General features: G+C 42.7%; 1 protein-coding gene across 4 annotated transcripts in view; it reads right to left on the bottom strand.

Moving 5' to 3' along the window:
* MED12L (mediator complex subunit 12-like) overlaps positions 1-12,221 on the bottom strand; it is a 397,491-nt gene that overhangs the window by 322,434 nt on the left and 62,836 nt on the right. For all 4 annotated transcript variants that reach the window (XM_005863465.2, XM_014537429.1, XM_014537427.1 and 1 more), the window contains one exon: positions 5,565-5,669. In XM_005863465.2, the coding sequence (XP_005863527.1) occupies positions 5,565-5,669 (105 nt within the window). The remainder of the gene's footprint in view (positions 1-5,564; positions 5,670-12,221) is intronic.

The raw sequence follows: 12,221 nt of genomic DNA on the forward strand, positions 1-12,221 counted from the left end.
TCACAAGGGAAATTAGTCAAGCACTCTGAAAGTGTTTCCACTCTTAATGTGGTGTACGGGGAGATATCAGAATAAGTTTAATCACTTTATCAGTCGTTGTTTGCATCACTGTTGTTTTTATATCATGTTTTTGTTGTTTTATATCATGTTTTTGTTGTTTTCATATCATGTTTTTGTTGTTTTTATATCATGCCTCTGTTGTATCCTTTTGTAACTGTTTATTTATTAATAAATTTATATATTATTTCATATACATTTTACTAATTTCCTTTCATCTCTCACACTTCTATTATAGAGAAAGGGCAAATAGCAATATTAAAATATTTCCTCTAATTAATTCCCTTTTAATGTGCACAAATTTCGTGCACCAGGCCACTAGTATGCTACATAATAAGGCAGGCCTGCTCACGGGGGTGGGGGACTAGGAAATAATGTATAGGAACTTCTTGATTTCATCGTACAAGACAAGTACAAAAGCACCACCCATGCCTCTGAGAATACTAGACGACGCATCCTTGTAAAAGCTTTGCCTCCTTAGTCAGGAGCAATCTTCCTCCAGCAGCCCAGCACTCTGTGAACATGACATTAGTTCCTCCCTGCTGACTGCATCATCAGGCCGCAAGGAACCTTATGAAACAGAGATGAAGTCACCCCTGCCATCACCAGGGCAGGACTGTGCAGTGACCAGCTGAGGAAGACGTGCGCATTCTGGAGATCTGAAGCATTTCCTTTGCAGTGCCACAGGTGCCGAAGCAGGCAGCTCGGTGAGTGACAGTACCCTACAGTCACCCTGAAGCTCTGTACAACCCTTAATCTCACTGGATTTGGAGATCTGAAACAGGCAGTCACCAGAGACTCTGACTTCCCTCTCACTCCAGCTTTGCCCACATCAGCTGCTAGACCAGTACGGGCAAAATCAAGGTACACAAAACACAAAGGGAGGAGGGGGGAGCCCAGTGGCACCACCTGATGCCGATTCCCTGCAAGTAGCTCCAGAATTGGGTTCTCGTGTCCACAGCCCCCAGGACAATGTGCTTGTATTTATCTTCGGAGACAAAATTGAGAGCCCGAGCGGGGAAGGATCTATTACCAGCCAGAAGTACAAGGCTCCCTGCTCCCTGGGGATGGGACCCAGGTAGCCTACAATGCCCTGGCATTTGCTTATCTGCCGGGACTTGCTGACAGGGTGCAACTGCAGCCACAGCTCCACCCACTCCGTGGGGGATACCACCGGCTGGGAGATGGCCACAGCTGCTCCACCCGACAGGAAGTCCTTAATAAAGAACACAGCGCATCTATGATACTGAAAGGAGAGAAGCGGGAAACTGTAGGACTGGGCTTGTAACCAGCTGGGGACTCTAGTTGGCTGTATACTCTTAATGAAAGTTAGTGTAAGAAGAGAAGTATTGTAGAAAAATTGAAATTTTTACATAATAATTTTGTTACTGGAGACTTCGGTATAGTTTATTCTAAAACTTTTTTATGTGTATTGCAAGATAGAGTAAATGAATAAATATATTGATATCTATTGCTAAGGTGGAGGATTCTCACTTTGGGAGAAAGGAGATACACAGATGAAACAGGAAAAAGAAAAAACCCTGTGGTATTGAGTTAGAACTGATGGAAGGGAGCAGAGGAGGAAGGGAAGGAGTAGGGAGTTGAGGGAAGGGGGAGGCAGGAAGGAAGAAGGGGGAGAAAGGAGGGAAGGAGGGAGTGAGGGAGGAATGAAAAGAGGGGAAAAAAGAAACTGAACCGTGTTTCCCATCTCTGTCCACTTAAAGGGCCTAGAAGTCATGATACTCCAGTAGCAAGACCATGCCAAGCATTCAGATATGAGCTGGGGCAGGGAAAGGACATGAACCTGGAATATGTTACTGTGTCAAACTGAGGAAGTGCTCAAAAGAAAGGACCTGAGAGGCAGGTTAAAGGCACCCCACTGTCCAAATGTAAGACAATTTAGCATCAAAAAGAAAAATGAAAATAATACATCAGATTTAAAGAGAATCCAGGGGTTAAAAGTGATACTAATAAATGTGGTGTCCTTTACAAATGAATGCCAAGTAATAAATGTACGAGGAATAATAACTAGAAAACCAGCATTTTGCATCCACAAGCAAAAAAATCACCCAGCAAAAATCATCAATTGATCTAAAATCATAGGATGAAATTCTATTGGGGAACAGGATATTCATATGGTCTCAAAATATCAATATATAGTGTCTACTACGAGAAAAAGATAACTGTTACAATGTACAGCAAGCATGTCAAACTCATGGCCCACAGGCTGCATGCAGCCCACAATGAATATTTTTGCAACCCAGCCAATATGAAGGTATGTAAGAAATGTTTTAATAAAAATTTTGTAACTTAATTTACAATATCCTGTTATACATAATTATTAATAACGAACTACAACATTCGCTAATGACTGATTATTATAATCGTGGTGCATTCATTTCCTTTACGCGCCTTATGTGCCTTATGCGCAGGCGCACCATTTCTCTCCACTAATACTAGCAGTGAATATTTTTAGCAGCCGATTGCCACATCAGTAGTCTTGTACTGATTTGTTTGGTGTGCACAACAGGAAATATTTCACTTTCGGAGAACAAGAAAAATAGGTTTATTTGCATTACACTTATTAATTTGTGCAGTTATTCAGTGTCTGGTAAGTTAATGTTCAAGAAAAAATATTAATTTTTCTTAAAATGTTCTATTGTTTTATGTTAAGGATTACTCATTTATTTCAGCCCTTTGTATTCAGCATGTCTCTATCAAAATAAGCCTACGTTTCTATGAAAATTGAAGCTTTTGTTTTCTTGCCATCCACATAAACTTAAACCTTGTTTATTTGGCCGGTGATAGCCTTTGAGTTTGACATCTTTTTTTTTTAATTAAATCTTTATTGTTCAGATTACATTTGTTCCTCTTCCCCCCCGCCCACCAACTCCCCTCCTCCCAGTTCTCGCCCCATTTTCCACCCTCACTCCCCACCCACTGTCCTCATCCATAGGTGCACGATTTTTGTCCAGTCTCTTCCCGCATCTCCCACTCCCCTTTCCCCCCCAAGAATAGTCAGTCCATTCCCTTTCTATGTCCCTGATTCATTATAATCACCAGTTCATTCTGTACATCAGATTATTTATTCACTTGATTCTTAGATTCACTTGTTGATAGATGCATGTTTGTTGTTCACAATTTGTATCTTTACCTTTTTCTTCTTCCTCCTCTTAAAGGATACCTTTCAGCATTTCATATAATACTGGTTTAGTGGTGATGAACTCCTTTAGCTTTTCCTTATCTGTGAAGCTCTTTATCTGACCTTCAATTCTGAATGATAGCTTTGCTGGATAAAGTAATCTTGGTTGTAGGTTCTTGCTATTCATCACTTTGAATATTTCTTGCCACTCCCTTCTGGCCTGCAAAGTTTCTGTTGAGAAATCAGCTGACAGTCGTATGGGTATTCCCTTGTAGGTAATTGAGTCTCTTTCTCTTGCTGCTTTTAAGATTCTCTCTTTGTCTTTTGCTCTTGGCATTTTAATTATGATATGTCTTGGTGTGGTCCTCTTTGGATTCCTTTTGTTTGGGGTTCTCTGCGCTTCTTGGACCTGTAAGTCCATTTCTTTCACCAGGTGGGGGAAGTTTTCTGCCATTATTTCTTCAAATAGGTTTTCAATATCTTGCTGTCTCTCATCTTCTGGCACCCCAATTATTCTGATGTTTGTACGCTTGAAGCTGTCCCAGAGGCTCCTTACACTATCTTCATATTTTCGGATTCTTTTTTCATTTTGCTTTTCCGGTTGGGTGTTTTTTGCTTCTTCGCATTTCAAATCTTTGACTTGATTCTTGCGCTCCTCTGGTCTGCTATTGGGTGTCTGTATAATATTCTTTATTTCAGTCCGTGTATGCTTAATTTCTAGTTGGTTCTTTATCATAGCATCGAGGGTCTCATTAGTTTTCGTGACTCTCTCCTCAAGTTTATTGACAGCTTCTAGCACATTTTTGCAAGCCCTCAAAATTGCGATTTTTAGCTCTATATCCTCCATTTCTGTCATGTTTTTTTGTCTCCGCATTTTTTATGCTTTCTTGGTGCACCCCCTAGTGGTCTTTGTGCGCAGTCTTGTTCTAGTTGAGCCTTGATTGTTGTAGTTAATACTAGAGGGATTTGACCACCAGGCCGACTGGCTGTGTGAATCAGCTGTGTCTGCCGCGGAAAACTTCTGTCCTCTGGGGAGGTGCTAATCTAGCCTTTGCCTGAGGCGATCCGGCAAATGGCTCTGCGCAGGGCTTGGGCGGGGCGGGCTCAACAGGGCGGGCGGAGGGAGCGGTTATGGCTGCCCTCAGTCCCGTTCCCAGAGGCTCTGCTTCTCAGAACCCCAGGAACCGCTGCAAACCTCGGAGAGAAAGCTGCCTTCCAACTGATGCCAGACACTCCCGCTTCTCCCGTTTGGGTCCGAGTCCCCAGCGATTCGCCCGTATCTGGAGCTCAGAGTCTGAGACTCCCCCCTGACCGAAAACGACAACCGCGCTCTCAGCCACCAGCCCGCTTTGCGCGCGCACCTCCGCACCTGAGTATTTTCCACCGTTCCGTCTTTAGTTGTATTTTTGAATTGGGTGTTCGAGGCAGCAAACTCCGGCGTTAACCTATGCCGCCATCTTGGTTCCTTGAGTTTGACATCTTGATGTACAGAGATGCAGACTCCACCCTAAGTGATCAAACAGTGTAACCCAGCGGTTCTCAACCTGTGGGTCGCGACCCCTTTGGCAGTCGAACGACCCTTTCACAGGGGTCGCCTAAGACCATCCTGCATATCAGATATTTACATTACGATTCATAACAGTAGCAACATTACAGTTATGAAGTAGCAACGAAAATAATTTTATGGTTGGGTCACAACATGAGGAACTGTATTTAAAGGGCCAGAAGGTTGAGAACCACTGGTGTAACCAATAACAGAGCAAACCGGTATTGCTTGCTCCTGATGTGATGCAAGTGATGCAACGTAGTATTCCTGCCCAAAGTATTCGACCTGAATTCCGTCATGAGAAAACAACAAGGAAAATCTAGAATAAAGGCCTAAAATACAAGAAAAATAACTAGACTCTTCTAAGACGGCATTCCTGAAAGCCCTCCAAAAATACAACAACAGAACAAGGAAAGCTGGAGAGCAGAGCTGAAGATTAGAAGAGACTAAGGCAGTGGTTCTCAACCTTCTGGCCCTTTAAATACAGTTCCTCATGTTGTGACCCAACCATAAAATTATTTTCGTTGCTACTTCATAACTGTAATGGTGCTACTGTTATGAATCATAATGTAAATATCTGATATGCAGGATGGTCTTAGGCGACCCCTGTGAAAGGGTCGTTCGACTGCCAAAGGGGTCGCGACCCACAGGTTGAGAACCACTGGACTAAGGGGACAGGACAACCTGACTGGATCCTAGGACAGAAGAATTTGAATATGGATTGTGGTTTAAATAACAGTACTTTATCAACATTAACCACCCAGGGAATCACATACACATACTTTTCCAGAAGTTCGGGGACACAGATAATTAGCATACCTTTGATGGATTAATTACAATATTTCTGGCTGAGCCATGTTCGTCTCCCGTAAAGGCCGGCTGATTGCTGAAGCCTTGCTTTACATTCACAGCAGTGAGTTCATCCTGGTCAAGAAAAGGTATTGATTAATGAGAAGGATGTAAAAGCTCGAACTTAACCCCTCCTACTACAGCCTAGCGACTAACTTTGCTGTACTCTGAAGAGAACTGTTGAATGCACACCAAAAGAAGCAAAAATTAAAGTTTAAAAACCAATATATAAATGTGTAGAAAGAGATCAAGTGAACGTGGCAAAATGTTGACAATTATAGACTCTAGCTGTATGGTACATGGGTGTTCCTTATACTATTCTTTTAACTTTTCTGTAAGTTTGAAAATTTTTAACCAATTAAGTTGGGAGAAGGTAATGAGCAAAAATTCCCCCCACACAAACACATACATCATAGGATTTTCAAACGAGAATTGTTTCTAGAGAACATAGTTTGAGTCTTCCTTTCTTGCCAGCCCCTAGACACACCCCTATTTTATATTCAAGAACACCGACTCACTCAACTAACCCAAAACCCCACAGCAAGCTAAAGACAGAAATGAAAGGTTCTTAGGCACAGCTCTATGATAACCACACAACACAATGACCTGCAACTAAAGGAATGTTTGGAACTTGCAAAGTTCTCTCATACATCTTGGCTCACTTGATCTTACCAATTCTGTGGCAGACAGCAGGTGTGGGTCTTCATGCCTATTTACAGGTGAGAAGAGTGAGGTTCACTAAGCTAGTGCCAACACTGGAATACTGCCTTTCAATCCTAGACTAGGAAGATAACTTTCCCTGACACCATTCCACGAAGTATAAATGCCACATAAAAATGTGGTCTAAAAATACAGAGCTACCACTTGTACTCTCCTTAAAAAGATCTCTTCCTGGTAGACACAGGAACTTTTCTTCCCAAGGTCACACACATCAAAACTAGCCCAGGCTGCAAAAACGAAAACCTTGCCCCTGCCACATCACTGCGTTATAGAGTTCCTAAAACACACACTGAAAGTATAAAAGGGAAAGGTTTGAGTAAATGAAGCTACTTTCTGCTCCCCTCACTCCAAGCCAAGAAATGGTCTTAGTAACCAACAGGGTAATGCTGTCCACAGCACAAGAATGAGAATATATACTTATTCCTCAAAAGTAATTGCTCCAAGTGTAAAATGAAAAAAAAAAAAATCAGGTGACCAAAATCACCACTGTGGTTAGGCAGGAAGCTTCAGAACAAAATAGTTCATAACTATTCATAGCATGTGAACTGAGATGAAAACTGAAGTGTCCCCGAGACCTGCCACGTTACCTAACTGTGTGTGCTCTACCTAATACTTCAGTGAGCCACTGCTCTGGTGAGTTTTCAAAAGAGCCTGCTACAGGAAATGCAGCTCTGTGACAACCAAGTATCCTCCAAGCACATGAGGTGACTGGAGTAACAATCTGCACAGAAAATGACTGCACTCACATCAGAAGACACCTCAAACTGACTACACATTTTCAAGTCAATTATTTGAAAATCTAGGGTCAAACTACATGACGATTTCAGTAGTCTCAGAGTCTAAGAATGAAGGGGCACAAATGAGATCATGAGAGAAAAGGGATGGGAAAATTGAATCTTATCTTTCTTTTACCATCACATTATTACAAGAAACTTTAATTGAGTAACAGCATATGTTTTTAATAAAAAATATGTCTGGCTTAATCAAGAGGAGATGTGTGAGGCTTAAGGACCAGATAGTTTCATTTAGTGCTGCTTAACTTTCTATTCTCAACTAGCACCAGCTCAGTTAGCTGCCTGTTGTATGTGACTGCTAACCACTGGCCTGGAGAGACATGCCCTGTATGCATGCACACACAAAGCCCCAGAAGGAAAAGCATGGAACCATGATTAGATCTCTCTCAACCACATCAGATTTTCCTCAAACAAGGATTCACACAGGTGCTACTGGAAGCCTTGAATCCTGAGAACTTTTTAATCTGGTATTCTAAATTGCACCAAAATGCATCCAGAATCTGCCCACTAGTCACTACCACCTCAGGCCAGGACCACCACCAGAATCTCAGGCTTGGACATTGCAGTAGCTCCTAACCTTGGATCTATCTGGTCTCCCCGCTGCTTCCACCCTTGCCCCCTGCAGACCATTTTCAACACAGCAGCCACATGGTTCTTAAAACATGAGAGCATGTCACTCCTGCTCAAAATCTGCCTTAACTCCCCAACTCAGAGTATAAGCAAAGGTCCTAAGATGGCCTACAAGCCCCTATGTGATCTGGTCCCTATTACCTTTCTGAGCTCATTCCTACACACTTCCCCTTTGCTCACTCTACTCCAGCCATGCGGTTCTCATTGCAGTTTCTTCCTCCAAAATGCCAGGTGAATGGGCCATTGCACTGTCTGTTCCTGTGCCTGGACTGCTCTTTCTCATGGGATCCACATGGGCAACTCCATCACCACCTTAAGTCTTTGCTCAAATTTCACATTCTCAGTGAGAAATTCTGATGACCCTATTTAAAACTAGAACTGCTCACCCTACTCCCTTCATACCAACACCCCTAATCTTCCAATAATCCATAGCACTCATCACCTAAAACACCATGTAACTGACTTACAAGTATTGTCTGTTTTCCCTACCAGAAGGTAAGCCCCATGGGGCCAAGGATCTTTATTTTATTCAGATTCATGCCAAGCACATAAAGCTGTGCCTGGCACACAGCACACACAGGCTTTCAACAATCGTTGAAAGAACAAATAAGTGAATGATAAATCTGTTTGAATACTTAACATAATAAGTATATTCTGAATCACTACTCCATCCATGACTTTGGGGTCTGTAATTGTCCAATTAATTTAACAAGGAGGTCATTAGAGTGAGGTGGCTCTAATGTCCTGGCACCTACATAAGAAAACCAAACTAAGCCTCTAAATGCCTCAATGTTACAAAAGCAGAACCTAAGGATGGGCCATCACAAACAGCCAACTAGGATTTAAACTACAGACAATCAATCATTTTTTTACTTTGCTTCTACCTTTTCTTTATAAAGGTTTTTTCTCAGCTCCAGACAATGGAGCACTTCTAACCACTTCTGGTTTGGTGCTGCCTGATTTAAATTGAGTTTTGCTCAAAGAAACTCCTGAAGTTGTAATATGCCTCAGTTTATCTTTCAACTGTTCTGATGTCAGACATGGGACCCAAAGGAGACCTTCAACAGTCCCCAGGAACAAGAAGCAGCCAGGTAAGGTTGCCCACTGAGTCCGCCTAGCTCAAGGCTTTCTCCCTGCATCTGGAGTGTGCAGGTATCTGTGATCCAAAACTTTTGCATTTAAAAGAGCTCTCCAAATTTACCTAAGCATTTCTTTCATCAGACTGGTTCTGAGGCCAGCCAATTTAACAGAAACTGGACTGGATCCAACTTAGAACCCAGATTGGTTCTGAGGTCTTCCTGGGTCCAACTTAAGATGGACTGGGTCCAGGGTAAGGCCTCAAGTATCAAGAATGACAAAAAGAGAAAAATTTATCTCTCTGGCTCCACATAATCTGGAACTCCTCCATCTGGGATGCCAGCAACTACATGTATAAAAATTGGTCCCAGATACTGTATTTTCTGAATCAGTGGGTTAACCTTACCAAAGATAATCTGGAATTATCTTGGCCAAGTAGGGAACTTTTAACCTAGACAGGCTTATCCATTCACAAGATACTCTAGAAAAAAAAAGGGTCAAATTTCCCCACAAAAAAAAAAAAAAAAAAAACAAAAAAAAAACAGGATGCATTTTTATTGGTATGCAGCAGCTTATAAGAAACTAAATGAATCAAAAATGCCCTGGATTCCAAAATAGCAGCAGAGTAAGTGAAAACTACACTGTCACTCTCCCAGGACCAAACTGGAAATGTAACTAAAATACAGAAATACCACCCTAAAATATCAACTGAAGACTAGCTGGAGAGAACCCTGATAACCAAGGACAGAAAGTGGAGACCACATAGCCTCTAGTAGGAAGTGCAAAGGTGCAAAGAGGCTGGCCAGGCTCCCATAGATAGGAGCTGAAGTTCTGAAGGGATACCTCAGCTATTCACCTGTGGGGGATTAGACCTCAAGCTGAGTTCCCAGCTCAGAACACCAGAACTGAGAAAGGTGCCCACATAGCATTTACCTATGAAAAGCCAAAGGGTTGCTATCTGCCAGGGAGGGACGGCTGGAAATGCAGGCACCCTTTTAAAGGGCCAACACAAAAAATTTTGTGTGCAACTACTCACCTTGGGCTCTGGCAGAAGGAGGGCAGAGTGGACTGGAGCTGTGTGAGCACAAGCCAAAATTGGAGGTTCTGGGGTTGGAGCTTGGAAGGCAGCCACCCCCCAGTTTCTGGTGCTATGTCATTCCCTCACATTGTGCAGGAAATCTTTCTCCCATGAACCTTTGCTATGCAAGGGGGTTATGCCTGAGGGGAAGTCAGCTGACCCACCCTATTCGAAGACCTCTTGGTTCATAGCCTGAGCCTAATCAAGACTAAATCTCAATAGGACTGCAGGCAGAGTAGGACCTCTGGAAGCTTTGAGTCTTTGCCTTATCTAATCCAGGGCCAGGGCCTAGGAAAAGCAGACCCTGGTGCACATCTTGGTCCTTTCCAAAGGCAAAAAGAACAAGTAGAGGGAGGTACAAGCTATGGATTGCTGATAGCTCCAAAAGGGTATTCAAGGCCAGTCACAAACAGGGTCTGACATTGTCCTGCACTAGAGATTGGGAAGAGTAGCAGATCCACCTAATACACAGACACAAACCCAAACAGGAAGACAAAATGGGGAGCCAAAAAAAAAAAAAGTCCCAAATGAAAACAAGAGAATTCTCCAGGAGAAGAGCTAAATGAAATGGAGATAAGTAATTTATCAGACATAGCGTTTAGAATAATGATGGCAAAGATGCTCAAGAGCATAAGAAAAGATATGTAACTATGAAGAATGCCATAGCACTAATAAAGAACACAGTGGAAAGAATACACAGCAGATTAGGGGAAGCTGAGTACCAGATTAGTGAATTAGAAGATAGGGCAGAAAAAAATAACTCAATCATGACCAGCCAGTGTGGCTCAGTGGTTGAGCCTCAACCTATGAACCAGGTGGTCATGGTTAGATTCCTGATGAGGACACATACCTGGGTTGTGGGTTCGATCCACAGTGTGGGGCACACAGGAGGCAGCCTACCAATGATTCTCTCTCATTATTGATGTTTCTATCTCTTTCTCCCTCTTCCTTTCTGAAATCAATAAAATTTTATGTTTAAAAATCACTCAATGAAAGAACAACAAAAAAAATTTAAAAACAGGAAGACAACTGAAGGGAGTTGTGGGACAAAGTGAAATATAACAATATTCATATAATAAGAGTACCAAAAAAGGAAGAAAGAGAGCAAGGGATAGAGAACATGTTTGAATAATAGCAGAAAACTTCCCCAAAAAAGAAAACTTCCATAACCTGGTGAAAAAAAAGTCACACAAGTTCAGGAGGCACAGAGAGTCCCAATCAAAAAAAACCGAAACAGGCCCACACCCAGACACATTATAATTAAAATGCCAAATATTAAAGACAATGAGAGAATCTTAAAGGCAGCAATACAAAAGCAACTTGTTACTACAAAGGAGCTCACATAAGGCTGTTAGCTGATTTCTCAGCAGAAACTCTACAGGCCAGAAGGGAATGGCATGAAGTACTCAAGGTAATGAAAAGCAAGGATCTGAAACCAAGATTACTATATAACAAAGGCTATCATTCAAAATAGATGGCGAAATAAAGAGCTTTCGAAGATCAAAAGAAAAGAAAGAAAAAGAAAAAAAAAAAGCCAATGAATTTTATCCCCACCAAACCAAATGCTAAAGGAAATGCTGTAATGAGAAGAAATAGAGAGAGAGAACCTGAGAGAAACAAAGATGGCCGCATAGGTAAACACCTGAAATTGCTGCCTCGCACAACCTCTTCAAAAATACAACTAAAAGACAAAACGAACAACATCCAGAACCACAGGAAGGCTGGCTGAGTGGAGATTCTACAACTAGAAGGAAAGAGAAAAGCACACTGAGACTCAGAGGAGGTGCGGAAGTAAAGTGCAGAGGTACGGAGGCACACGTGGATAGGGATGGCAACTGAGGACATGGTTGTCTTGTTCAATCGGGAGGGAGTCTCAAGCACCCGACTGCTCTGAACTCCAGTTCCAGGCGAGTCTCTGGGGACCCAGACTCATACCGGGAGAAACTGGACTATCTGGCATCGGTCGAAACTCGAGGGCGGCTTTCTCTCAGAGGTGCTTGCAGTGATTACCGGGACACTGAGACCCAGGGGCCTCGTAGGGTAGGACTGAGGATCAGTCATAGCTGTTTGCTCCACCCTGTTGATTCCCAGAGACCCCGACCCACCCAAGCTGCTAACAGAGGCTTTTGCATATGAAAGGCCTGGCCCTTTGCAATCTGAAAATTACCTAACAAACTGCAGCTGGGCCAGACAGACCCAGAACTTCCAAGAGAAGGCCCAAGGCCCCACAGCAGCTTGCATTGCTTCACAGCTGGGCCTCATTTGGGCACCTCCAAACCCCAAACAAGGAAGGGGAATCTGCAGATCTCTTCATAGCTCCTGCTGGGT

The sequence above is a fragment of the Myotis brandtii genome, unplaced genomic scaffold (genome assembly GCF_000412655.1).
Source record: "Myotis brandtii unplaced genomic scaffold, ASM41265v1 scaffold179, whole genome shotgun sequence".
NCBI classification, from domain to species: Eukaryota; Metazoa; Chordata; class Mammalia; order Chiroptera; family Vespertilionidae; genus Myotis; species Myotis brandtii.